The sequence below is a fragment of the Falco rusticolus genome, chromosome 7, assembly GCF_015220075.1.
Source record: "Falco rusticolus isolate bFalRus1 chromosome 7, bFalRus1.pri, whole genome shotgun sequence".
NCBI lineage: Eukaryota > Metazoa > Chordata > Aves > Falconiformes > Falconidae > Falco > Falco rusticolus.
In genome coordinates this window covers 70,348,546-70,376,078 of record NC_051193.1, presented here as the reverse complement: position 1 = coordinate 70,376,078, position 27,533 = coordinate 70,348,546, and the positions used below count along the sequence as shown (strand labels likewise).

The 27,533-nt window shown below is 42.6% G+C and overlaps 2 protein-coding genes and 1 long non-coding RNA gene across 7 annotated transcripts in view; 1 reads left to right on the top strand and 2 right to left on the bottom strand.

Moving 5' to 3' along the window:
• Nucleotides 1-22,277, bottom strand: part of CKAP5 (cytoskeleton associated protein 5) — a 54,249-nt gene extending 31,972 nt beyond the window's left edge. For 2 of the 3 annotated variants that reach the window (XM_037396070.1, XM_037396073.1), the window contains exons 1-12: nt 22,193-22,277; nt 11,884-11,973; nt 11,161-11,354; nt 9,832-10,038; nt 7,174-7,345; nt 6,020-6,152; nt 5,626-5,729; nt 5,141-5,254; nt 4,792-4,896; nt 1,550-1,639; nt 1,286-1,450; nt 337-465 (exon numbers count right to left, since the gene is read on the bottom strand). In XM_037396070.1, coding sequence (XP_037251967.1) covers nt 337-465; nt 1,286-1,450; nt 1,550-1,639; nt 4,792-4,896; nt 5,141-5,254; nt 5,626-5,729; nt 6,020-6,152; nt 7,174-7,345; nt 9,832-10,038; nt 11,161-11,354; nt 11,884-11,940 — 1,470 coding nt within the window. In that variant the 5' untranslated portion in view covers nt 11,941-11,973; nt 22,193-22,277. Of the gene's footprint in view, nt 1-336; nt 466-1,285; nt 1,451-1,549; nt 1,640-4,791; nt 4,897-5,140; nt 5,255-5,625; nt 5,730-6,019; nt 6,153-7,173; nt 7,346-9,831; nt 10,039-11,160; nt 11,355-11,883; nt 11,974-18,448; nt 18,468-22,192 lie in introns of those variants that run through there. The other variant, XM_037396072.1, reaches the window with a different exon arrangement.
• Nucleotides 22,278-22,364: 87 nt separating this feature from the next.
• Nucleotides 22,365-25,008, top strand: LOC119151394. Its single transcript, XR_005105402.1, has 3 exons — nt 22,365-22,476; nt 22,735-22,852; nt 24,927-25,008. It is a non-coding gene; the product is annotated as an uncharacterized LOC119151394 (long non-coding RNA).
• LRP4 (LDL receptor related protein 4) overlaps nt 23,517-27,533 on the bottom strand; it is an 83,401-nt gene continuing 79,384 nt past the window's right edge. For 2 of the 3 annotated variants that reach the window (XM_037395249.1, XM_037395250.1), the window contains exon 38: nt 23,517-26,860. In XM_037395249.1, coding sequence (XP_037251146.1) covers nt 26,525-26,860 — 336 coding nt within the window. In that variant the 3' untranslated portion in view covers nt 23,517-26,524. The remainder of the gene's footprint in view (nt 26,861-27,533) is intronic. The other variant, XM_037395251.1, reaches the window with a different exon arrangement.

Here is a 27,533-nt window from a genome sequence, read left to right as displayed (position 1 = left end):
CATACTACCAAGAAACTCAAAACCACCAAACCTCACAACCCATCTCACAGATAATAAAGCCTTGAAGCCAAACAGATACTTACATAAGAATGAAAAGCTGTAAAGTTAATACATTTTAGGTAGTGGAAGTCAAAGAAAAGATTCTTGATAGTCTAGCAAGAAATAGATACTCAAGATTCCCTGCAACATCAGTAACTTTTCAGTAAAAAATAAATTTTTAAAAATCTGTGCTGACAGTCTTAAGCTACGGCATCATCTTTAATCTTCTCTAGCCCATGATGCATTTTAAATGGATAAATGAAGCATTGTTTACAACATTTATGATGACAAACTCACCCGATCAAGCTTTAATTTGTCTACATCTGCTAAAAAGGGATTCACAGCTTTCTCTCCAGCCACTTTCAGGGCAGTGCCTAATGCTTCAAAACCAGCATCTCTTACTTCAGGAGCAGAATCGTTGATATGCTGCAGAGAAAGACAACCTGTATCATATGACTTACAGCTCATAGCTACACATATTCTTAAATCCATTTTCTGTATATATCCCCTCCCCTTTTTCAAAATCTGCATCTACTACAGAATAATCCTCAACATCCTACTGCAGGAAGGAAAAGGTTGGTGTTCACTTGTTTTTCTATGTACCGATCCAGTCTACTGTTTCTCAGAACAGCCAGTTTCCCATCTTTGGATCTTTCACACCACAAGAAGAAGATAAACATTTATGCTTTAATAGACACTGCAACACCATGGAAGTCTACAAGGAGTTTGAAGTTCTGCAAACCCATTCAAATACCCATTTTTGAAGTTGGGTGTATTTCCCATAACAAGGAAAAGGTTATTTTTCAATGTGAAAAAAGTATATGTCATTATTGTTTACACTGAAAAATGCTCCAGTGTAACTGCAATAATTGATATGAGATGGTATTTTATTCATGGCAGATGATGGGTGGCATTCCAAAAAAGCCCGCTAGAGATGTCTGCAAGAACCAAGCGATGCAGTGCCCGTAAGTTTAACAGTTGCAAACCACGTTGCTATAAACTGAGTTTTCAGTATCAGAGAAGCTAAACTAATCAGAGTTCCTATCAGAGTTCTGTTTGATACTGAGTATCAATATCAGAGACTAGACTGTTCCCATGACTGAAAGGCATCCTCAAGTTAGACGTCGTAGCACAAAAAACCTCTTTAGTCCTTGCACTACCAGAGGGTCTTTCTCCCAGAACAAGCCAATGCTTCACAAATACAGGGCTCAAGTCAATGCCAGGGAAGTACCAACTCCCGCTTTACCTTGAGAAGTGCAGCACAGAAAGGTTTTAACAGGCTTTTTGGCAGAGTAGAAGGTGTGCAGTGACGGAAGCTTCTTGCAATGAAGAGGGACGTTTGCTGCTTAATTGTTGGGTTTTTGTTGTCCATCACTGCCAACACATCTTCACTTATGTTCTGCAACGTGGTCTAGTATTGAACACAGAAGTTGTTAGTTTCAGTAAAGAGAAGAGTGAACCAAAATGAGTCCAATGCTCAGACAATGGGAAAAGTGTCACTCTTACTTACTGTAAGAAAGATTGCATCAATGGCCTCCTGCAGGGCCTGCACTACCTGAGGCTTCTTCTCTTTAAATTTCTCCAGGATTGTGGGAACAACCTATGGAAATGGGGAAAAAAAAAGAAGAAAGTAAATCCAGCAGCCTGGTAGTCTGCTCCCTGGTGTTCTAAAGAGAAGCAAATAATGCAAACATCACTGCTGCCCCCCCCTCCAGGGATACACAACTGCAGTATGAACTAGTTTATTCTAGCCAATCTCCAATATTAAATTAATGCTAGTCAATCTATGTTCAAATACCTATATTTGTTAAATTTTATAGTAAAGCTAAACAAAAGGCAGATATACAAGCCCACATAATTACAGATGAATACTCTGGCTCTACTGGCCTGGAACGCAGAGCAACAGAACAGAAATTAAACAATTTCTCAGTACTGAGTGCTGTGCTCTTGTACTGCAAGAATCTAAGGTAGTACATAACCTGTCCCCTTGTCCCCAGCTTCCTGACAGCACTCAGCGTGGCTCATTAAGAGCTCTCATTTGACCCACAGCTGACAAGACCATGGTTCTAAAGCAACCGGGAGTCTTCCTAGAGCAGTATTTTCATATCTATCACTCTGAAAAAGCACACCTGACACTGTACTATGCTATACTGGAATTCCACAGCAATTCATACCTAGTCTAGCTGCTCAGGCAGTCACTGCAGAAAAAAATTTAGTACACCTTATCATGTGCCAGTAATACCAGCAGCTCCATTTAAGTACGGTCTCTGTAACAGTAAAAACTTCTGTCAGTGAGCCAGAAACATGCAGAGCTTTTAACTGTGGAAAGCAGGCTATTTTCAAGATGGTCATAAACATAAGGCAGTTCACAGTTTGGAAGCAGTCTGATGCCTTACAGAAGTTATAAGCTCTTGCATAATACAAAATAGATCTTTCTACTCAGAAGCTGACTAAGAGATCTCAACCCCTTGCAATACACAGTGACCTAGGCGCAGGTAGTATCCTTTGCCAAGCAGCAACTTGCAAACTCCCTATTCACAAAGAATTTAGCAACAAAAACCCCTCTTTGATTAGAAGAGCACCACTGTCCTGGTTTCAGCTGGGATGAGTTGATTTTCTTCTTAGTAGCTAGTACAGTGCTGTGTTTCGGCTGTGATGTGAGAACAATGTTAATAACCACACTTATGTTTTTTAGTTGTTGCTGGGTGATGTTTATACTAAGTCAAGGACTCCGGTTTCTTGGGCCTTACCAGCCAGAGGGCTGGAGGGGCACGAGAGACTGGGAGGGGACACAGCCAGGACGGGTGACCTGAAGCAGCCAAAGAGGTATTCCATACCATGGGATGGTGTGCTTGGTATAGAAACTTGGAGGGTTGGCTGGGTGGGATCGTTGCTTGGGGACTGGCTGGGCATCAGTCAGCAGGTGGCGAGCAGTCGTACTGTGCATCACTTAGGGGTTTTTTCCCCCCCCCATTGTTCCATCCCAATTATTCTTATCATTATTACTGTTGTTCTTATCTTTTAACTCTGTTTAGATTATTAAATTGTTCTTATCTCAACCCTCGAGTTTTATATTCCTTTCTGATTCTCCTCCCCACCCCCCTGGGTGACAGGGGAGCGAGCAAGCGGCTGCGTGGTGCTTGGTTGCCAGCCAGGGTTAAACCACAACAGTCCTTTTATATAGACCCTCATACATGCTGCTGCAGGTGCTGGACTCCTAAACCCTACAGAGAAAAAAGTCATAGAAAGGAGACATCCAAAATCATTAAGTCTCTGTTTTAGAAAATGCTGGCAGCTAGAACAAGTATTTTTTAACGTGAAGTTAAAAGAGGTATCCTATGTGAGAAAAACAAGGAAGAAGAGTCAGTCCCAGGCTCCAAAGGCAGTCAACAGAGGTGAAGCTGGGCCACATGCACTCCATTACAGCGAATAGTATGGTTCTGTACTTTATTTCATCACTCTTGTATTAAGATAGACTGCAGACTGTAAAATTAAAGTCCTATATTTAACTAATAGAGTTTATAATAATCCTACAATTCTAGCAACAGCTCTGTTTCATAACACTTCCAATGCCTGCTCTCAGGAGAAGTCTGTATCTTCCTCACTAGTAAATAAATCCAACGAAGTCAAGTGAACTGGTAAAACGAGTGCTGCGATTATGCAATTCATAGCTGCCATTACAGTACTGAAAAATTCATCTTCTCAACACCATCTGCTTAGCAACCATAGAGCTATACTCTTATTTCAGAAACTTGGCTTTTTCAATACCAACTCTGTATGTATGAGGGTTACCCTTTAACACACAAATCGTGCATGAAGACATGTAAGAATGCTTCTTATAACTACAGACAGCTTTCAGAACAAAAGAGTTTTCCAAACTGTTGTTCAGAGTTCAGGAGATTTGAATGTTTCTGAAGCAGTGAGATTCAGTAACTCCCCAATTCATCACTAAATGTAACCCTATCAGCAGCCTGACGCATCAGTTCCCTCTGTCTCTAAGCTCTACCCCCATCATTCTTACTTATCACAAGAAAAATTTAATTGAGCAGCTTAAAGAACATACCAACAGAAGCTTGAGAAACAACTGAGATAACTACAACTGATTAAAACCTCCCTTTTTTTCCAGAGACTGGTTAAGCTTCCCCATATTTCCTGATATTAACTGTTGGTAAGTGTAGAGTAGCAAAGGAGAACAGAGAAGAGCATTAAACCAAATCTCCAGAACAGGTACCAAAAATCTCAGTAGTTTGGCTATTTAAAGCAGACAAAAAGAACCACAAAACCCAGTCAGCAAAAAACCCACCTACAATCCTCCCCCAATATTAAAAAAACCACCATACCAACCTAAAACATACATCATGGAGCTGCTAAGTAGAATTCACATTCAGAAGCTATTTTTTCCACTGTAGCCTACAAATGCATTTCTGTTGGTCTATCTCCAGGATGAGGTAATGTAAATAAAGTTAATTTCATGACAGAGTAATTCAGAGTTGTCTTAGTACAGAAGGCTTACTGTAACAGTGAACTTCACGTTGCTGAATGTGAATAAAAAAAGTTCCTTTTGACCCTAAGCTGCAACTGATCTTGGCAGATGTTTCACTGCTTGCTCCACTAAACAGCAGGTAAGCATTCATAATAATGAATACCAAGGTACAAATAATACCTTTGAGAGATACGAAGGTTTGACAGAAGAAGAAAAAAAAAAGTCTCCAGCATCGATAAAAACAGAAAAAAGTACATACTCTTACTTACATGCCCTGCATACTGTCCAAATTTCTTTCGGAGGCCAGAAGCTAGTCCAGCAAGGCATTTTGCAGCCAAAGCAACTAACATAACATTTGTATCCTTTCCAATAACCTGAATAGAAAAGCCAAAACAAAAGACCAGAAAAGCTATGTTAAAGGCTGACAAATTCAAGTTTCAGAGACTTGGAAGAATTTCTTAGAATAGTCAGTGGGCCACAGATAGGGTTATTTCCACCACTGTTACAGCTAATAAGTTTCTACTAATGCGTACTACCCCAACTGTAACTTTCAAGTATAATACAAACACATTACAAAAAATACTAAACTACATGCGCACTCTGGGTTTTATTTATTACCTTTTTGAGAACTTTCACCAAGTCTGCATAGTCTCCTGATTCCAGTTTGGGATTTTTCACTAGTACTTCAACAGCCTCTAGAGCTTCTTTCCTTTCTTGCCACTTTTTTGCTTCCTGCAGAGCAAATAATTTACATTCATTTATAAATGTAAACAATTCTAGAGAAGCATACTTGCCACAAACCATAGATTTTAAAACTTAATTCTATCCTGGGAAAGCCAAAGTCTCCCTACACTTCAACATCAATAATTGCAATGAAGTATGAAATACAGTACTTCCCTAGGACATTTCAGCTCCTTAGAATTACAGCTTGCTTTTTGGTAAATCAAAGTGATACTTATTTGTAATAGTCTATACTTTACTTACACTAGTCTGTTATTACCCATGTCACAATAAAGCACATATAGCAGAATGCCAGGAAGTCTAAAGACTTAATAGCTCCACATGTCATACAATTAACTGGTAGTATTTAACTTTATACTTACTATTTTCTCATAGAAGTCTTTGGGAAGCTTGGAAAGAATTTCTACAGCTTCAAGCAACTCATATGCATCTACTTGTGGTACCGCCTCTTCCTCATCATCACCTCCTGGAACCAGAAGAGAGAAATATATGAGCAGAGTGACAAATGAAATTTTGACTACAGCACCACCTAAGGCTCTTTGTTTAAAAAGTACTATTGGCAATTGTGATTTTGCCATTACAAAGGACAGATCTTTCATATAAAGTTTTTGCCCCAGCTGCATTTGCTTGTTGCGTACTGCACCCCACGTTTTGCAACAGTTTGAGTGAAAGTAACTTTATAATTTAATGCATTTCTTCACTAATAATATACCAGTGATATGCTTCCCAATGGAGTTCAGAGATTAAGTAGTTTACCCCCATCTGCATCTCCTCCAGCTGCCTGCTGCTGCTCAAATTTTGCTTTCAACTCCTGTTGGGAACGCAGAAACCTGGTTTGCTTAGGAGCAGCTGATGACACTTTGACCCACTCTTCTTCCAGTTCTTTCAGCTGCCAAAAGGGAAGAGAATCATAATATCAGAGACATTTTGTATGTACCTCAAGACAAACAACGCTTCGTGGAAGGCAATGGAGTTTTGCCATCTCTAAGCCCAGACAGCACTACCTTTCAAGTTCTTTTTTCTCCCACCAAAGAATTGACTTTCCATTCACATTCACTGTTCAGAAGCTTTTGAGCAAGTATATTCACAGAACAGAGTAACATCAACAAAGATATTAATGCAAAAGATTTATGTAAGAACAAACTGTAAAATGGCAAGAATGTGTCCCCTCTGTAAAAACTTTAATTTAAAAATGGCTGAGCATGAAGGAAGATCATCGTTACAGTCCTGCTATTATTACACGCAAACTACAATGTAACGAACATTTTGAGCGACATTTGATGGGATTATTATTTTTTTTTTTAAAAGCATGCCTTTTTCCAGCAAGCTACTGCTTTCCACCTGAACACAATCAACTGAAGTGGGTAGTAGGGAAGGTTGCAAAATAATTTATAAAGTTTTAAAATACTGGAATGTTCCATCTCCAACAGCAGCATAATTTTCTATCCTACTGTAATGCCACTTCTTGGAATGGAACAGTCACGTCCCGCGTACCACCAAAACCAGTCTGAAGGGCTGTGTAAAGAAAAAATTTCAGGAGAAAACTGAGAAGGAAAATGGTTGACTTGAAGACTTTGAATACAGGTGTCTTTTATAAGGGTAAGCCCTTGAGTTAGGTCTCCAAGAAATACTATTCTACTTCTTAAATCCCCTCCCTCAGCTTCAGTATGATGCTTTCCCCCCACAACTTCAAATATTCAGAGCAACAAAACGTAAGTCACAATTTCTTTACAATAAACAAAGAGGAACTAACGTTTTAGGTAAAGTTATAGGAAGCTAAAAAAATAGCATTGCTGTTACTGAAAAAATCCAGCTTTGACTTTAAGAACACCAAACACAACAGGAATCAGGGAAGGTGAGCATGGAAGCGTTTTCTCCAATGTGTGCATACAGAACTACTTTCTGCCCACCTGAACAGAATTTATGTTCTGCAATGGAGGCCTCAGAGCATCCCTTATCCAACGGTAGATCTCCACAGCAAGGAGTTTAGCTTCATCTCGAACCGCCTTTTCCCGAGACTCAAAGAGTTTTGGCAATACTTTAATAATTGGCTTCAGTGAGATTATTTTTGAACCAAATTCACTGAAAGTTAAAAAACACAGAATAGCATCAGAATCCAGGTAGGAACCAGAGAGTGATCCACAGATAAATAGATAATTTTTTTTTCTAAATAATCTATGAAATTATTCTAGTGCACATTTAGGGATTGTGTCATTTACTTAAATAATTATTATAGCTATTATTTTGTGAAGCTAAGCTACTGTAAAATTTGAAGAATATTTGCCCTATCATAATTACCCTCCACACCCAGCTTGGAATTACAGAAGCAGGCCTCCCTCTGAAATTACTTCAGAGCATTTAATTCAATCTGCTACTTAAATCTGTTCCCTTGCCGGGGGTGAGGGGGAAGAAGAAAGAAAAAGAAAAAAGTGTCCTTAGATCAGAATTTGTATGACCTACTTTTTTTTGTTTTTAAAAAAAAAAATCAGAATAGAATCTCCTTTGTCTATCCTTGGAGACAAACTGCAGTAAAAGCATTAGCCACATTTCCACCTGTTAGACCAGATAATTATAGTGAGCCTGGGTCATCTTCACAGAAAACACACATGTTGAAATACATGCTGCTGAAAGGACACAAAACTAGTTTCCCAGCCAGTCACCCTTCCGTCAGCAGATTCTATGTGTTGTTGAACTTCATAATCTAAACTTCCTTTTTCAATCACTGCTGGGTGAAAACAAGAGAACTTTTCATACTCTTAGTAAAGTTAACTGCTATGGTTCTTAGAGTACCTTAAGTCACCACTGAAGCCTTTTTTTTTTTTTTTTATTTCAAAGCACTTCTTTTCCTTGAGAATTCTGAATTGACCTTTCCAATCACACTTTTTTATCTGTTTCCCTCCAAATCAAATGCCACATGAAAAAGCTAGTTAAAATGGCAACTCAAGAACTAAAAACTGCATGGTTCACTTCCTAAAAATTCTAGTGCTAAACATTTTATTGTTAAGCCCACTTTGATAAATACGAAGCACTAAAGTCTGCAAGAGGTTCCAGTCTTAGAGAGAACACAATTTAAATGCAGAGTATGAGTGAATGAGTTGCCCAAGATTTTTATTTTTCAACCACGACTCACAAAAGACCATATTAGGAAAAGTGCCTATGCAAATTTTCTAATTCTTATCTAATTCATGTAATATTATCCAATCCATATAACATCACAAGAACAGAAACCTTAGCACAAGATAAAAACCAACAGAAGCTAAACTACTTATGCACTCAAGCTACCCACATGGGTACAACAGACAGATTCGGGTATCAGTGCAGACACCCTGTCAAAGCACAAGACAAGTTTAGGTAGCACAGCTCAGAAGCTGAAGACAAAGGTTAAGTCAATAGGACTATGAAAGAATTTGATTTTGTCATCTCAAAGAAAATAAAGCACTGTATATAAAAAAATAGGCAGATGTGGCACATTTTATAGGTGTGGTTAGTTGAAAGATAAGAATAAGGTTATGCAGGTTTCTAATTACACTGCACTTTAAAAGGACATTTGACTAGATAAGGTTATTTAAAATAGCTAAAATACATTCTTAAATGTGGGACAGTAGTTTCACTTAGCAGAAGTATAGGTCATGTGCTAAGCCCAATGCTTTATTCTGACTTCTATTACAGAAGCCTCAATCAATTAGTTTAACAAGGGCCATCTATACACATGCCTCAGTAAGTTCTCTAAAAAAGATACCTAGCATAAGAGACTCTTCATCTACATAATACAGTTTTCACATGAACTATAGCATTCATAAAAAGTGTTCTGTCCATTAATACTGAAATTATCTGGTTTTTGTTTTCAAAATATAATTTAATAGACAGTGAATTATATACACACCAAGTATAAGAATTTAATGAAAAGATAGTATATTTCCCTCAACTCAAAGGCAGCAAACATACTTCAAGTGGAACCAAAAGTGATGTTCCAAATCTAATCTTGAAACCAACTACTCCACCTTAATTAAATTGGATGTGATTCTTGGGAAGCATTATTAGTAGGTTGGTTTTTTTTTTTAATAAAGAAATAGTTCCATGGACAATGGAAACTTACTGTGCAATGAGCTTTTTACTTTTTTTTTTTTCTTCTAAACACATACACCATGTACCCAATTAAAGATGCTCACATCAGCGAAGAAAACAGTGGGTTTTTTAAAAAGACTACATTTTAGTTTTCCCATCAGTGATTTTATTTCAGCTGTTCAGAAGAGAAGCTCCACAGTCTGGAACAAGACACACTAATCCTGCCCGTCTTTCAGAGGTCCATTGTGAAAATGGAAGTTTGGTAAACAGTTGCCATGAACTAAAGTGATCCAGATGAGGCTCGTACAACAAAGACACCCCTCACATCTAACAAATCCCATGATGCTCTCAACTGCTGTTGTCAGAAAATATCAGTTCAGTAAAGATACATCCTATTCAACAGTAACAAGGGCCGGCTAAAGCAACAATTTAAGACTCTAAATACTGTTGGAGTGAGGGGAAAAAAACAAAAACCCCAGGAACTAAAAAAAATAAAAGCTTACCTTAATGCTTTCCTCAGTGTCTCTATACATGCTACTATGATTTTTGGGTTTTTGTTGTCCAGACCCTTCAGTAATTCTTCTTGTACTGCCTCCCCTTTCTCGATTTCTATATACATTAGACATATATCTAGACCCAGCTCTTTTGCTCTGGCTTTTGGCTGATTGAACACTTTATTTACAACTCCAGATGCTACTTCTCCTGTTGTCCTGAAAAGATGAGAAAGTGTTACTTTTGGAATGTTTAAGTGAATTAATTAGGCATTCTACACCATTACCCACAGACACAACATCCAGAACATGGATTAAAACTCAGCGAGTCCTCATACAATAGGAACTAAATTTTAAGTTAACTTTGAAGGTAACAACCTTTCGTAAGGGATCACTTCAACCTCTAGATTAATCAAAACAACTCCTGCAGACCAAGTGCTAGTCAACATGTTCCTAATACTGGACTACACCAGACAATGAATAGCAGACATTTTTTCCAAAGTGAATTCATTTATACAGTAGTTAAGGTCCAAAAATAAATGCCATTTCCTGGAATTACATCCGTTACCGTTAACTAACATACAGCACTAGTGCATGATCCTTAGCACAGAATTTCACATCTATTTCAAAGCTCTGAATCAACTAAATCATTTAAATCTCTTTTCAATCAAGGGGTTTGGAAAGTTGTTAGGTTTTTAAACAAAGCTTTGGATCTGTTTGTTTTTTAAGTAAGACTTTTACTCATTTCATCAGATCACAAAGTCAGTGGATCAAAGCACTGACCTGGCCCATTAAGTGTTTTTATTTCACCCTCAGGGGTATGGGTTATTTCATGGGCTAGACAACAGTGAAATACTAATAAACATCCTGTGAAGAATCTGGCAGGTATGAAGATTCACATTGGTTAAGTTGGATGCAACAATGCATAAACATCACCACATTTTATTTCACCGATGAATTACACAAATACCTCCCTGGGAAAAAAAAAGGCTCCCTGTACATATAGATTGTTTTAGTCAAACAATAACAGGGATTCCAGTTCACAGCACCTATACCACCAAATTGCTGATTCTCTACCATTTCAGAAATTTTTACTACTGCCTTAAACAGTTTTGGTTTGGTTTTTTTTTTTTTAACTATTGTAAGCAATTCCTTACAAGCTAACGTGCACACGGAGAAAAGCCTACCACTTAGCAATTGCTCTAGATTAGGAAAGCAATTTCTGCTCCTCAACAGTAAAGATCAGAACTGTTAGTGCCCGCTGTACAATTTATCTGCAGCCTCAGAGACACATTAAACTATTTTAACAGCCTACTAATAGGCAAGAACAGGCTTACTTACTTTCCAGCTATGTGAGCATTTTCAACATAAGCAAGCGCTGCTTCCAGTCCTTTCAACTGAGCCACTGCATTGGAGTCTGTCACAAATTTCTTGATCAATCCAAGATACTTGGACCATTCAGGACTCTTTTCATCATCTATCTTCTGGAAGAGCTTAAGGGCTTCTTCATAACCATTTAATCTAGCTTTCCACAGCTGGAAGCAGATATCAGACATTTAAATGTTATGTTAGTACAATCTTAACTTACCAATCTCAAAGTTCTTCAATCATAGTTGAAAGTGTGCTCATTAAGCTGGCATCTGCAAGATTTCTCTTCAATGACTATATGGAATAACATGCAACAGGACTAAATACTTGTTCTGCTCCTGCCAAAAATTTTCGATAAAGATGCCAGTCTTCCCCACTGCTCTTCGTAAGCTCTAACTACACCACTGATGAGTAGGTGGGAGCCCAACAATCATTTCAGCTACAAATGCGTAATTTCTCCACATGAATGAATGCACTGATCTTTGAGCATACAAGCTTACGCCATGCAAATTGTCACACTACTAATTTCTGCTTAATAAACATTATTCAGCCCCTAAATTGGCTAAAGCTGATGCAGTTTCAGATCTGTTACACACACACTGTGCAGCTGTCCAGATTACCTATGGCGTACTTAGAGTACCACCACAGAATCACCACAGCAGATACACAGCAAGCCAAACCCAAAGACACGAGTACCTTGTGTTCACATTTCTGATCAATGGGCAGTTTCATCCATTCACTGTCGTCCCCCATTGTAATTCAGGTTTTCTCTAATTACAGTAATTCCTGTGGAGATAAGGACAAGTTAGAACACAGGAAAATACATGTCAGGTGCAACCTGCAACATATTGCTACTTAAAAAAACCTCTACAAGGACAATTCTGTACCAAACCTTACTGCTGGTGTGCAACCCAAACTCAAAATTACATTTAGATATGCACTATTAAGACTAGACCACTATTTTGTTAGCCCTGGAAAGCTATCAGAAGCCATTAAAAATTAGAGAGCAGTGCAATTTGTCGTATTTCAGATACTAGAAGTCTCAATCTGTGAAAGTTTTATTAAACCTGGATGGCATGCAGAATATAATCTCATCTAAGCTTGAGGAAGAACATACTATGATTAAGGCGCTAAAACAAAGGGAGTACCCACCAACACTAGAAAACTGACTTACTGACACATGCTTTGAGCAACAGGTGCCATGAATCAGTGTCAAAAATAATTGGATGCTGGTGTAAGGACAGCCATTTAAAAAACTTTACAAACGGCACTACTGAAATGAACACTACCATGAGAGGAACAAAACCCATTTTTGCAAGCTGGCCACTTTATGCCCTAATTCTAATGTACCCAGTGTCAGCAACTGTCAACAAGAGATCAATGTCGTACCACACGACCAGCTGAAATCCTTACTCATTCAAGTTCCCAAGCATTTTCCTCCTCCTGCCGTTCCCTTTTTATTAAAATAGCAATACTGAGCATTAGGGTACAAGAGATGGGACCTCAGGCTCAACGTCCATATCAGACATATTGCACAACTAACCCGACTGCTCAGAGAATAATGAGAGAACACACCTAATGCAGGGAGATCAGCAAAATGAAAATAGCAGAAGCAGTGATGAGGGTTCCCAACATCATTTACACAAACAAAATCAAACCAGAGAAGGAGTAACACATTCCAGCACACCAGCTCAAATGCACAAAGATGATCAAAATTCTAAAAACTGGCCAGCATATACAACAATATATCACTAAAAGCATATCAACGCACAACATCAGCAGAATATTCCTCATGCAAATTCAGCCCATGCCAGCAAAGCTACGTACTTTAAAACCTACAAAGTATTTCACCTACTGGACAGAGGTTCCCTGCAGAAAATAAACCTCTAGAATCAGGAGCATAATTTCACTGAGGGAAGTTAATATAAGCAGGCTCTCCAAAGCCACCTGTCAGCCACACAAGACTAACATACAGCTAACTCGATAGCAGTATTAGGCTAGCTGCGGTCCACAATAACAAGTGTTTTTCTTCCTTCCTGGATTAGTCAGAAGATACCCCCAAAAATAACACACATCCCCCCCAAATAATACAAATAAATAAACAATACAAATAAAAACAAACAAGTAAAAAGCCCTCAGACCCCCACCAGCCACGAACACCCCCCCCACACCAAACTACGCTAAGCTTAGCTTAAGTATTTATAAATTCATACGGATGTTAATATTGCTCTTACTAGAATTGCATAAACCTACTAATTTGCCCAATGGCAATAAAACAAAAGTCAATGTTAGGACAGAAGTTGACTATGCATAGAAACAAGTGCATCCAGGCATTATTATGGTTTGTCCTTCTCATTTCTCAAACAGTGATGTGGGTATTTTTTTCTTGACATCAGCACAGTTGCACAGCAGTACTGAGAAGTTTGCTTTTTAAGCAAAAAAAAAAAAAAAAAAGGCAAAAAAAAATTGTTGCGAGAGCCAATGACAAAGACTTAATTAACCCGCAGAACTATAAGCCAAGGAGAATGAAGGGATCGCTCAACTCGTTATGTAAGAAATTAAAAGTACACAGAAGCGAGGCTACCTAAAGCTCACGCTACTGAACCGTTTAATTCTGGGACATTATCTTTTTAAATGTACAACTTAAAAAAGCTGGAAAAAAAGCTCTGGTCATACCATTCCTCCATGTCAGGAACTGATAAGAAAAAAGGTACTGTGATCTAAAAGCTACAATGAAAATAAAACTCAAGCTTTAAAATCCCATACCCAAACCAAACAATTTTAAGAGGTCAATAAGGCAAGTAAGTTACTACACCTTTTTGCATCAAAGCCCCACCAGCTTTTTGTTATGAATCTTGCCTTCATCTCTTTAAACACTTCTCTCCACAGCATTCTTTTTCACTGCCCAAACCTCTCATTTGTTCTCTCATCCCCTCTTTCAGCCTACTGAAGGAGAGGGTTCAAAATTAAATGCAAATCAGTCTCCTGATTCAATTTCAATGCATTTTACCTATTTAAAAAACAAAAACAAACAAGCAGCACACACCCAAACAAACAAACAAAACAAGCCACCCCACATGCAAAAGCAAGATGCTCACGGCAAACATGGAGGTGGGGAGTAAAACTGTATCTAGCCCTATGATTTTGATGATTTCTCTCCAAAGGCAAAAATGAAACTACATTCACATTAAAAAGTTCTCCAACAGCTCACCCAGCAAAGGCTGCAGGAACGCCCTAGCGTGAATGCAGTTATAGCAGACTTTCTTCTGTCATTCAGGTCAGTTCTGTAGCCAAGCACCATCAGGAAAGATGCAGCTCTACCAGTACAAGCTGTGTTTGTGTTTGGAATACCCTCAACATCCCATTGTAGAAATAACGGGACACTTCCCCAGTGCGGATGCCGATGAGATAAATAGGTACAGTGGTCTCTTCCCAAACTCATGCATGCCTTTGCCAAGAATAAGCAGCATGAACTTAATAGGAAATAGGTAGTTCCGAATCTTGCTCAGGAACTTGGAGGTAATGCAAGTTCTTACCTGTCTATATCATTTTGTTTAAGAAAGCACAAGGAACCAATGTAAAGACAACAGTTATTCACAAAGAGAACAGAAAAATAAACAAAGCACTAGTGCACCTGCCAGCAGCAGAAACACCAGAAGAAAGAGTTAGAAATCTGTCAGCAGCACAAACTTTCTACTTCAACAATAAAAAGAAACATTTATTTCTCTCCAGAAACCTGCTCTTCCAAGGAAAATCTTACTGTAGGACAGCGACTACCTCACTACAATCCTAAAACCAGCTCAAGCCCTAAAGTCACAAGCAACTCTTATAAAGGCCTGTCCATTGCAAGGCTGACACTGATGTACAAGTATTTTTACCCTTGCACATATACAACAGTTCATTGCTACAAAATGCAGCCTCTTGCTTGTACACTCTAATGGTACCATAAAGAATCTAGAAGAACAGGATCTAGGATTTCCCTTCCCAACATCACGATGTATTCAGCTTGGGGGGGGGAACACATGTAACGGGACAGACACAGGGATAGGAGACAGATGACCATAAAACTGTGAATTTTCTCGCTCATTTTTCCCCCCACTCGGTTTAAGTCATTTCCCCTACTATTTTTAGTCTTTAGCATCTACAATAGTTACTTCAATTATAAAATGGGTTAAGTTGCCTTCTGTGCTGAATCTGGCACCTAAAAATAGTGATAAAATTATGTTCTCCCCTCCCCCAATAAACTGTTCTAAAGGGATTTGCAAGTTATCAGAAAGTATTCCTCTGTCACAGAGAGAGAGCTCCTTCTTAAACATCCCATCTTTCCAGCTTCATCACTGCTCACGCCTGTCCTAATGCCAAGATCTTGTACTGTCTACATCTTACTAGAATAAAAGACTGTTGTTTCTCCCTTCAATTAAGTCACTGGGTTCTGTGTGTTAATAGACTATCCTGTATTTTACAAAACACTTTTTTTTTTTAAAGAAAATAAATATCTGCAAAGACACGTAAACCTCTAGCCATGACTTCTCAACATCCAAATAGCAAGTAGCATCATTATACAATAATGCAGTTAAATTATGTTATTACTAGTAAAGTTGCAGCAATGAAGTGTTTGACCTACATAGCTTTCTTGCTACCACAACTCAGAACAAACAGATTTCAGTCTTCCAGTAACACTATTCATTTTGGCGGCATCCAGAAAACAAGACCTCTGAAGTGAGTGAACGACCGAAGTAAGTTTTGTGCAAGAGATTTATTATTAACCTGGTCAATACAACATTTCCAAAAGCAGGTCAGCGGACGGATCTGCAATGGAGACAAATAACAAATCCTCCCTGACAGTTCTGGGCAAGACAAGTTCTTATATTATGGAGCAGTGACAAAAATACCATCAAGGAAAGAATAGGGTGTCTTTCAAAGGAAGACCATTCAAAAGCACAAAAATATTTACAAGGCACCACAAATGCAAGAATTTCAAGTGTAAAAGTGAGAATTCCCCACTGAATAGAAGTAAGTTCAGGAAACAAATTTATCAACACATGAAAAGATTATGGGGAAGTGTCAATACATGAAAGTTTGGATTAACCACGCACTGCTCTGAAGAGCTCCTACTCAGCTTCTAAATAAACACTTTCTCTGCTACAATTTTTGAGGGCTGAACAGCATCAACCTTATAGCTTTGTAGTATGGGGTACTGCTAAATAAAATCCTTTCATTGTGACATCTTGAGATGGAAGCGTTTTATTTTGAAGCATACATTTATCATCTATCACTGTATTTTATTATTAAGTTTCAGCTTTCAGACTCTTCACTACAGAAAATGTGCAATGGCAAACTAGGAAGCCATTTTATGCTAAACAAAAACAGGATTTGTTGATGCTGATTGCCCACTTCTGCCTACTCACTTCCACCCATGGAAGATCACCATGGCACAAGAACAGCACCAAGCATTTTGGTATTTCAAAAGCTTCCCAAAAACTTTAAAGAGTAAGTTCTGAGAAAGCAAGACAGACCTTTTAAACAGAAAATTCTGTTTGAAATGTTCCTATATAGTAGGGCACGTACTTGGAGAGCGTATAGCTGTATGTCATGTTTCAGATTATACTAGACTTCTCAGTAGACAGTTCTCTGTCAGGGCAGCCCACAGTTTTCCTAGCAGAAAGAATTTTAATTTGTTTAATGGCAGTTTTGGGTCATATTTTCTCTGTGGCTCTGAAAAGATAAATTTTCACTGTTTTAGAAGTTTAGCCCAGCCTGGTTTTGGTATTTGCCAGCTAAATCTTCTCATTAGATACAACGTAAAGTAGATCACAAAAAAGGTCGAAAAATTAAATTAACCATAAGATAGTTAAATTTGTATTTTAAACCACACCTAGACACACTGGGTATTTTGAAGAGCACACAAACTTAAGAGCTATAGCCAGTCAGCTAGGTAACGCAATTGCTTTAGTTAAGTTCCACATAATTAAAAGGAAAATTGAAGTCCAGATAATAATCCTGAACTACAGATACCTGCAAAAGCAGCAAAGAGTCAGAAGAACTTTCAGACTGTAAACGTGCTTTCCAGCTTCAGGCTGCATTATCTTTTGATGACAGGCAAAAAGAACATTAGAGAGGGTAAAAAAAAAAACAATCCACAGAAGATAATTTGCTGCTTAGGCAATAAAAATTTATTAGGATTTTAAAGGCTGGCATTTTCAATTAAACATTAATTAGAAGTTGCAGAGTACACGACTCTTGAAAAAAGAAAGCAAGACCTCAGAATAATGAAAAGAAATTGGAGAAACACATGCTAAAAAGGAATTGGCTTGCAGGTTGCAGAGTAGATGGCAGCTGAGAGAAGCTACTGCTTCAGCAGCAATGAAATGGCATTCAAGAGCAGGCAGCATTGCATTCTCTCATGCCTGCTCCAGCTCACACGTCCTAACTAAAGTCAGTGACATCTTAATAGCACAAATGGGAAGTTATCAATACAGGAGATAAATACTTCATTTTTCTGGAAAAATATGTTTTAATACACGGTCTCTGAATATAACTGAGGTCATTCTTTTCCATGCACCTAAAAGTCAGAGAACACAGAATAAACTGACCTTCTGCTACAGCCAAGAGCAAAAGCAACTTCTTACTGCATGGGTAAGCCTGGAGCTATGCCAGTCCTACAGAGCAGAGAGGGGCAAGAGGGAAAAGGGCAACCCGCAGGCAAGTTTGTGTGCACTGACATAATTCTAAAGGTGGGTGGCTGGAAAGAGACAGCTGTGGTGCTTGGGGACACGGGTTGGGGTGGGCTGGTCACTGCTGGGGTAATGGTTGGGCTCGATGATCTCAAAGGGCTTTGCCAACCCCAGTGATGCTATGGTTCTATGTCGGTGGGGCTGTGCTTATTAGCTGCAGGCTCCCCCATCCCTCAAGGTGTTTACAAAGCTTGGGCACGGAAAGCCTCGTGTGCTGTTCTTTAAAAAGACAGCCTGAACGGCTGGTAAAGGCAAGCTCGGGCACAGACATCACACCCCAGGCACGACCAGCCGCCCCCCTCTCCTCCCCCCCGGCAGGGACCCCGCCAGCAGGCAGCACGGCCCTCGGCCCCCGCCCCTTCCAGAAGGGCACCCTCCGCTCCTGCCCACCGCCGCCCCCGCCCGCAGAGCTGGGCCCGGCAGCAGGCCGCGGCCCGGAGCCCGGCGCCGCCCGCCCGGCATTGTTCCCGCCCGCCGCCCCCCCGGGCCCGGGCCCGGACCCGGGCCCCGCTCCGCCGGCCACTCACCCCGAGAGCTCCGGGCCGGCGCGGCGGCGGGCGGGGAGCGGCGGGCGCGAGCGGCGGGGCGGGCCGGTCCGGGCACAGCCCCTCCCGCCGGCGGGCGGGGCTCGGGGCGCCGCGGCCGCACCTGGGCGGGGGGCGGCCGCGCCGGGGCCAGACAAAGGCGGGCAGGGCAAGCGCCGGGCTGCCGGCCCCCCGCAGGGCCACCGGGCAGGGCCACCGGAGCGCGGCGGCCGGCCAGCGGCTCGGCCCCGGTGCTCTCCCGCGGCCGGCAGCCCGGTACCGCTGGGGCAGGGCCGGCTGCGGCCAGCCCGGAGGACACCGTCACCCCGGGCCGCCAGCAGCGCCCGGCCGGCGGGGCGAGGGCCGCGGGAGCCGCCCGGGAGGTGGGGGTGCGCCAGGCCACGGCCGCAGCGGTGCTTAACTGCCAGGCGCCAGTGCCGGGACGCTGATTCATCGCCCGTCCCTCTGCCCACCGCCTGACGTTTTGGGAGGCTTCTTCTACAGTGACAATGGCAGTTGAAGACGCCGGTATGGTGGCAAACTGGGTGTCACTAGTTTCCTCCCGAAAGAGCACCAAGCCGTATGATGCAAGGCTCTGTTTCTCCAGCCATCTTTTTAGCTAGCTGAAGAAAGAAACCTTTTCCAGGCACTGCAGCACCAGCCACACTCCCCACTGAACAACCCTCCAAGTTACTTGTTCCCCATCTCACACCCCTTCTGACAGGGAGGCACAGGCATGCACAACGCTTTTGACACCGACATCACGGCAACCCAGCTGTCAGAGACCCCCTCAACAACGCACCCTGTCAGGTCAAGAGACTCCTTGTTCAAACAAGCCACAGCAACGCTGCCGGTGTGAGGCAAGTTAATTTAACACAAGGGTACAAGGCTTCCCCGTGTCACGCTTCAGAACTCCGCCCCTACAAGGTGAACCGCTGGAACACTACAACAAAGCATCAGTAACACCTACTGATATCAGTCCTGGACTACGTTGTCTCACAGCAAAAAAAACAACCGTTCTCTTACTGATGCAAATGGCTTTAATGCCATCCTACTCTGGCAGATGCTTCACAACATTTACATTAATAGTTACAAACAAATTAGCAATACAAGTTTATACATTCTTTTAAAAGCCAGAAAAGGACTTGCGGCTGGTACCATGGAACACAGGATAGATAGGAAGGAGGGGGTGAGGGGAGGAAAGTACCAGATGATCACTGACCACGATTTTGAAAACATTTAATTAAAAGGTTTACAAGTATTTACACCTCTCAAGGGTCCTTCCGAGTCATACTCCTACACAACAAAATCTTCCAAATCAGATACTTAAATTGACAGTCAGTCATCTCTACTCAACAAAACATTCAGAGCACTTCTAATTGTACATACTGTTCAAGATGTAAGGAAGTGATCTATAAAAGGGGCAAACCAGAGGTGTTACAGTTTCTGGGTGACACAATCATGGTAGCAAGAAAAAGAAAAACCACTGACCGAAAGAGCTTACAACAGGGCCAGGTGAATTTCAGCTGTAAATTTCTCACCTAACACACACAGCAATGCACAAGAGAAACAACATTTAAGGTGACACTGGAAGTCAGGTTTTCTGAGCTATTAAATGGAATGTGACCTTACTGTTTAACAGACATCAGTGTGATATTACCAGCCCACCATGGCAGAGCAGGTTTTCAGAGCACAGGCCCAGAGTACATAACTGGCCCATACCTGGGAAAGGACAAGAGCCAGCATGGAAGTCAAGTCAAACAAAACACAAGTCACACACATACAGAGAATCAGCAATCACATCTCATCACCATGCATTCACTTCTTTACATTACGAGTATCAAACAAGGTCTCACAATCAGTACAGATTTAAGCAGTCTGACTAACTCTCCATTTCCAGGTTTCATTTATTTTTGTGCAGGTGTCACATAAATAATTTATTCCATAGCAGCTCCCTGCAACATTCTCAACTTTTTTATTTTCAAGAATTATCTACAATTTGTTTATAAACCACTGTACTTGAAGCCGTTTTTTGTTGATTCTGCTCTATAACTGGCTTGATTGTTGCTTAAAAAGTTTAACCCTATTGCAACTCTTGAAGGCAGGAGAAGGAAAAAAAGAAGGTGCATCTGTAAGTTTTAGATGAGGGAAAGCTACCAAACCCACAAAGTTGGAAGAAAGGCCAAGCCTAAGGCAAGGAAGTCAAACCTAATTCTAATTTTTGCACAACCAACTGATCTGATACTGGACACCAAAAAGTCAAGATTGCAAGAGTAATTTCTACCTATTCATTCTTCTTTCTGACTTGACCCTATCACAAAGTGTTATTAAAAGATTTTTACAAGTTAGAATACTTCAATATTTGAAACTCTCAGCATTTGTAAATACGCATCTTCACGGTTTCAAATTAATAGATTTGTTCACTGAAAGTCTACAGCAATACTTTCTCTGATACACAACTGATAAGGAACGTCTCCCACAGCTGGTAGTCCAACATCCCAACAACTACGCATCCCCTGCTCATTTGCAGAGGGCAACCTTAACAGCACTGTAGTTTAGCAGAAGTACTGCAAGATGCAACACTAAACACAAAATATAGGGGCAAAAAAAGGAAAAATACAGGATAATTTAGATAGATGGTACACAACAAACACAAATCAGTTAGAAAACTGTAGCAAATGATGTTGTAATTATTTTATTTTTTTTTTTAGTTTGTTTTTAGAACATAGTGCAGGTCAGCTTAAGCTGCACAGAAGTTTAATTTCTCAGTCTCTGCTACACAGAGCTTTGGGTCTCTCACTGACCGATAGTCCAAGCTCAGAGGAAAAACACCCTACATGCTGACCTGAAAGCTACTGTCTTAGGAAGAATCACAAGACTGACTCAAGAACAGAATCAAATGAAAAGGGGAGGGAATGAGGGACACCACGACGACATGGGACCCACATTCCTGTCCAGACTCTCTTCACATACAGTAAAGAAATTTCAACAGGAATGCTGAATCCCTAGTGCAGAACCCTGGAGATGCAAGACTAACACCTGCACCCAACAACAGAGCTATAAAAATGGAGATGAGCTCATACCTTTTGCTTTAAGATTATACCCACCTCAGGGAATATTTTCCTCAGATCATTTTAGAGGGGAAACCAATCCTACACACAGCCTCCCGAAACGCTGGCTCGGGGGGACAGAGAACCCCAGGCCCGTATGTCCCCCCAGGAGGATTAGGAAGGGGATGGGCTCGGCTCCCACGCCGGCCATGAGGCCCACCCTGCCGGCCGCCTCCCAGGCAAGGCCCCAGCAGCTCCCAAACGCGCCTGGGCCCACAGTGATGACACGAAGGAGGCGACCGAGGCGGCGCAGCCCAGGCCGCAGCTCCCTGCAGGCCCCGGCCCCCCCCGCTCCGCGGGCGGCCTAAACGATCGGCGCCCCTTAAGCTTCTACAGCGTGGCGTGGTACAGGCCGCGGCCTCCCACCGGTGGCGGTCGCGGCCCCCGCAGGCACAGCAGCGGCTCCGGGCGAAGCCCACGACCACCGGTCGCTCCGGTGAAGGGCTGTCAGCACCGCTCGGCACCGTGCCGCCGCCCAGTCCCCAGGTGAGACGGGGGAGGCTCAGGCTCAGGCTCAGGCCCAGCGGCGGGGGGGAGGCCCAACCCACCCCCCCCCGCAGCAGGCCGGAGAGCCACAGCGGGCAGGGGAAGCTGGCCAGGCCCCCACCACGGAAGGGACAACGTCGGCGACTCTTACCTAAGCCCCCGCGGGTCGGGTGCGGTGAGCGTCCAGCCGCTCCTCAGCGGGGTTTGAAATCACTAACACCGCCCGCACCTCCCAGTGTCCTCAGTGCGCATTGGTCGGCGCCGGCCCCACCCACGCCCGCAAACGCGCACTTCATTGGTCCGTTTGAATCCGGCAGCGACGACGCGTGCTCTGCGCGCTCCTCTATCCCCTGTTCCCCTGAGGCAGCCGCACCGGGTCGCCGTGCCGCAGCCACGGGCCGGGCCGAGTCGAGGGAGACGGCCGCCGCGGCTTCGGTAAGGACGGCTGTAGGGCTCGCTGCGCCCGGAGCAGCGCCTGGTGCCGGCAGCGCGGGGCTGAGGCGCTGCGTGAGGCCCGAGGCAGCTGTGCTGGGCCCGGCTCCGAGGGGGCTGCGTTCAGCTTTGGGGAAGATCCCGTTACAGGGGAATGGGCTTTCTCTTTAGTATCTTTAATAGGATTAAGTGAGTTTGCAACAGTAACTGTGTATGGTTTGATGTACGGCGTGTTTTACTTCCTTTGTTTCTTCATTTCAGCCGAAGCAAGCAAAGGGAAAATTCCTAGGGGTAATGGGAGCACAAGACCAGGGGCAGCAGAGCGCCACCGACACGTCTGTAATCAATCCTACGGTGCCATCTCTCCCCACCACACTGTGTAAGCATCCTTTTTAAAAAAAAAACCCTGAGGTGATTATGTTTTGGCCTGAACTCAGTGGAATCACTTTTGCACTGTGCTTCAACTGTGAAGTTAGCTTTATTCCAGCTTCGGTGTTTTAGGTACTCCTTTCAGTAGGGAAGGGTAGAACAGGGTGTATGATCAACACCAGTACTGTAGTGTCGGTTATCACCAAATGTTTCATTCATTATTCAGCTTTTTGTGTTATTTAAACCCTCGGTTTTAATAAAATGCAACAGAACATTGAACAAAACCCCTTACAGAAAAAACAGCTCTTCAGAGCTTTGTTTTCCATTGGGCAGAGGCTTGAGACCAGTACAGTCCCAATACTTTCCAAAAAGAGGAACTTCAGCTGTTGCACTATTAAAAGGGTAACAAAAAGGCAAAAAAGCAAGGTGGGGGATTATGTGTGTACAGGAATCTGCAAAAGTGCATGAGTGTGGATATTTGGTCCTTGATTCAAAGCTGTAGCGGCAGAGGCGTGTCTTAGGATCAGATTATTGAAAGAACCCAGATCTGCTCCCACCTTCTTGTCCCTCTCAAATGAAGCAAAGTTGACGTTCTGTGCGAAGATGGCTGGGAGCCTCTCTTTCAAAGAAGAGTTCAAATAGCATGCATGAGTCACAACCAAAAGCCAGGCAGAATGGTTAAGAAAAGCTAAATTTATATTAAATTATCATCAACCCCTAAAATACTGAACACAGTGGTTAAATAACTCCAGAAAGTCCAATGTCTCCAGTAAGTAACGTTAAAACCATTACACAGGAACACACGGAAATCACTGACGTTAGCTCGGGACAGACAGGAGAGAGGTTTACTTTTACATAGTAAATCAGTGCTCAAGAGATCATCCTCCAGTAGCCTTTCTACATTCTTAACATCCTAAGTGCAACGAGGGTCTTCTCTTCCCCAGAATGGGGAACCATGATGCACTCCCTAGGCAGCATCTCATTGGGGCTGTCTAGGAAAAAGAAACTAATTTCGGCCCACCTCCCTGGTAGAGGAGAGGCTGTGGGACATAGTGTTGCTCCTTTTCACTGTAATCATTTGAAGAAGGTTTTGAATGGTGGTTAGGCTGGAGTGTGCAGGGTCCCTCCTAAGAAGCAGCAGAGAATATTTATTAAGGTGGAGATCACAAGCACCATGTGTTGTTGAAAAGACTGACTGGGTTTTCCTTTCCATTCTGCACTTGTGACTGGGACAGCAATTATTTTGACAGGCTGACTGAACCTCAAGCGACAGGTCTGGGCAGTTGTTTTTCCCTTCACCCCTGTCCCACCTCAGGATTTTGGTGCACACTCACATAAGCTATTGGGGAAAAAATAAACAAAACCAAACAAAATACAAACAAACCCTGTTCTCCTAGAAGTTGAAGCCTTCCTCCCCATCCACCCACTCACTCCCCGCACTGATGCCCTGGCCCCAACATGTGGTTTCTGTTCAAATTGATTCTTCTGCCTACGCTCGAGCCCGCTGGTGCTGTCCCTGCATGAGGTGGCTTAGACAGGCAAAATCCATGTCAGTGAAAACACACTCCTTTCTCAGTTCCCAGTTGAGTCCACACCTCAATCCAAAAGTGCCTCTCTGCCCAACAAGAACAATGCTTCCCAGGCTGGAGTCAATCAAATAAATAATTAAATAAAAATCTAATTTTTTTTTTTAAAAAAATCCCTCTGGGAGTAGGGAAGAGTCCCACATTAGCAGAGGGAAATTTCCAAGCCTTAGGTCCAGTTCGTTTTCCACAGGAACATACACCAGTCAGCCCAATGGTGCAGAGTTTCAAGCCACCCAGCCAGGTCAAAGCTGCAACCTTCCCCTTTCCGCAAAGCTACCTCTGCTGTGAAAGTGCAGCCAACCTGCTGGCAACTGTCATGTTTTCCAGGAGTAGTAGGACTGTCAGTCTATGAACACAGTTAAAGCAGAGTAGAATGGATTTTCCTTTTTTTTTTTCTTTGTCTTCTTACCAACTGGAAAAGTATCGCATGGGAGGCACACCCTCCCCACGCCTCTAAGCCATACCCGTAGCATAAGCTTTGCTCTCTTTACACCACAGGTGGGAATGTACTTGACCTCTTACCAGGAGATAAAGAGGTTACAGAGTCTGCCATGAGAAATTCTTCAGCGGAAAGTTCTGCTTCCAAGTATCTGATTTGACACTTAATGTTTTACTGTGATAGTATCCATATGACTTGAGGGGTTAATATAAATTTCATTTTTGAAGAAAAATCAAGAGGTATTTAACTTTTTTTCCCCTCTGAACGGATGACAAGAGAAGTCAAGAGAATATGAAAAGGTGGCAATGGTCCTTGGGAGCATGCAGGCCCCAGCTCTGGATCCTGCTGGGGTGTAACTGCAAGGGTAGGGTTACACCCCCTAGAAGGTAAAGGCCTTGGAAGCCAGAGAACAACTGAAGCTTGTGTGGCTGATGGGACAAATGGGTTTGCAAGGAGAGCTATTTAGTGGTAACAGAAGAGCTTAAAGTGCAATTCTATCTGATAAACAGCAATTTAAAATGGCCCTTACAGCTCCGTGATTATTGTCACTTATTCTAGGTCAAATGGGCTCAGCCTAGTAATAAAGCAGTTCCTAACCAGCAGCATTGAGCATTCCCCTGGGAAAGACTCGACCTAGGAATTCTCTCTTTTCCCTCATTACGGTAATCAAAGGTCCTAAAGGCCATGAGAATTGGGACCTTACAGAATTGGGACTAGTGGGGACTCAGCAAATTTTCTTCTTTTTTTATATATCAATTATGCAAAGGCAAGAGCAGAATTTAGGTCTTGCTGAGGTCCATTTTCTCCCATTAGCTCTGCAGAGTGGAGAACAATACCAATCTCCTCTTTCCTCAAGTTCAGCACTCTGACTCCATTACCCACAGGGAGCAGTTCTGAAGGGGCCATTTCCTAACTCTTGTTTTTCCAGAGTAGAAACATGTTTTAACAGGAAAGGGGAGAACAGGAGCAGTGTCCACTGCCAGCAACAGACACAATGCTCCGATCTGAGCATTCCTTGAAGTTTTTACTAGCTGATGGGAAAGTAAGCAGTGATGCTTTCATGAAGCGAGTCATGGCAACTGTGGTTACCCTCTTTATGCCCTCAGAAGGTGACCTGATGCTATGTCAATGTCCCCTTGAGCCCCAAAAAGCATAGTCCATCCATTCCGAGACCTCTCTCAAGTCTGAGACCCCTCAACACAAAGCCTCAAAGAGTGCTGCTAGTGCTGGAATGACATGGGGAACTTCTGTGACCAGGAGCTAGCAATGAGGCAGCTCTGCTCTCTTCATGGGCACTGACGATGAGCTGGACGGCACAAGACTTGCCAGGGAACACAGAACCTGAACCAGATTCAGGCCAGAGGAGTCACTGCAAAAGTTAACGTGGCAGCTTCCAGGAAAAGGGAACATATAAATAAACCACAGACAGTGAAAATGAGCCAAAAGGGTCTCTGGGTTCCAACCCACCCATCCTCCCTCTCCAACCACAACAGCACAGCTGCCCAAGCTCCCTGCTGAAAGGCAGTCGCAGTCTCTGGGCCCCTCGCAAGAGAGGCTGGTCTCTGGGCCCTTCCTTGCCTAGCAGGCAGAGTCCTGTCTTTTTTTGTGCAGAGCAGAGGCTAGGGAGGGTACGAGCATTTCCAAAGTCACGTGTACTTTAGACCTCGCTCTCCATGGAGGGCTTGCGTTGGTGTTTCCAGCCTGTGTCTGGGAGTGAGCCACGCCGTTCCGGAGTGGCTGCTGCTGTGTTAACACTGCTGCATTCAGACTGTTCTTCCTGTAGCAGCTGCTCAGTTTCGGTGTCATCCAGTGAACCAGAACTAGCCTGGATAGAGACCGTGTCTGTCTTCATGCAGACGTGGTCCCGGAGGATCCCACCTCGGGAGCTCCGAATCTGCTTAAGATCATCCCACTCGGAATCATCACTGGATAAAAGGCATATCCCCTCCACAATCTTGATCTTCTCCTTGGTGTAGCTGTGGTCAGGACCAGTCTAGGGAACAGACAGATGAATGAAAAAAACAATACATCTATGGAAAAATATGGCAAAGAGCAAAGCAGAGCTGGAACACAGACAGCGAAGCAGACAAAAGGCTGGACCTCCATGTAAACGGCCACTGGCTTTGACTTTTACAGCAGCAGAACCCATTCCAAGTTTCCCTTCAGTTCTTCACCACCCTCAGAGGAATCCTCCCTGCATGAGCTCTCATTCCAAACTCCAGGAGCCTTCAAATCATAGAAGGGGAATGAGGATGAGCTGGGCTCTTCTAATTCAACTATATATATTCCCTGACAGCAGGGACTAAGAACAACACTGAGCCTAAAAAGGAAGAGAAAAAAACGCACAGAATGGGAAGCAGGAACAGCCAAAGGACTTCATGGTAAGAGTAGACAGGGCATCTATTCTAGGTCTGTAATATCTTTCTAACTGAGTCATTCCAGATTTGCCTCTCAGCTGGAATACCACCGTTAAGTCCGAATCTCACAGTGATACAGGGGAAGGAGATTATAGGGAAACAATGGAAATGATCAGAGGCTAAAGGGACCACACTGAGATTACAGCAGTGAAATCTGTCTAACTTGGCTGAGACAAACAAGGAGCATTTGAACACCTGATCCGTCCCTGAAGAGAAAGTGGAGGGGGCGGGGAAATATGTATCTGGGTA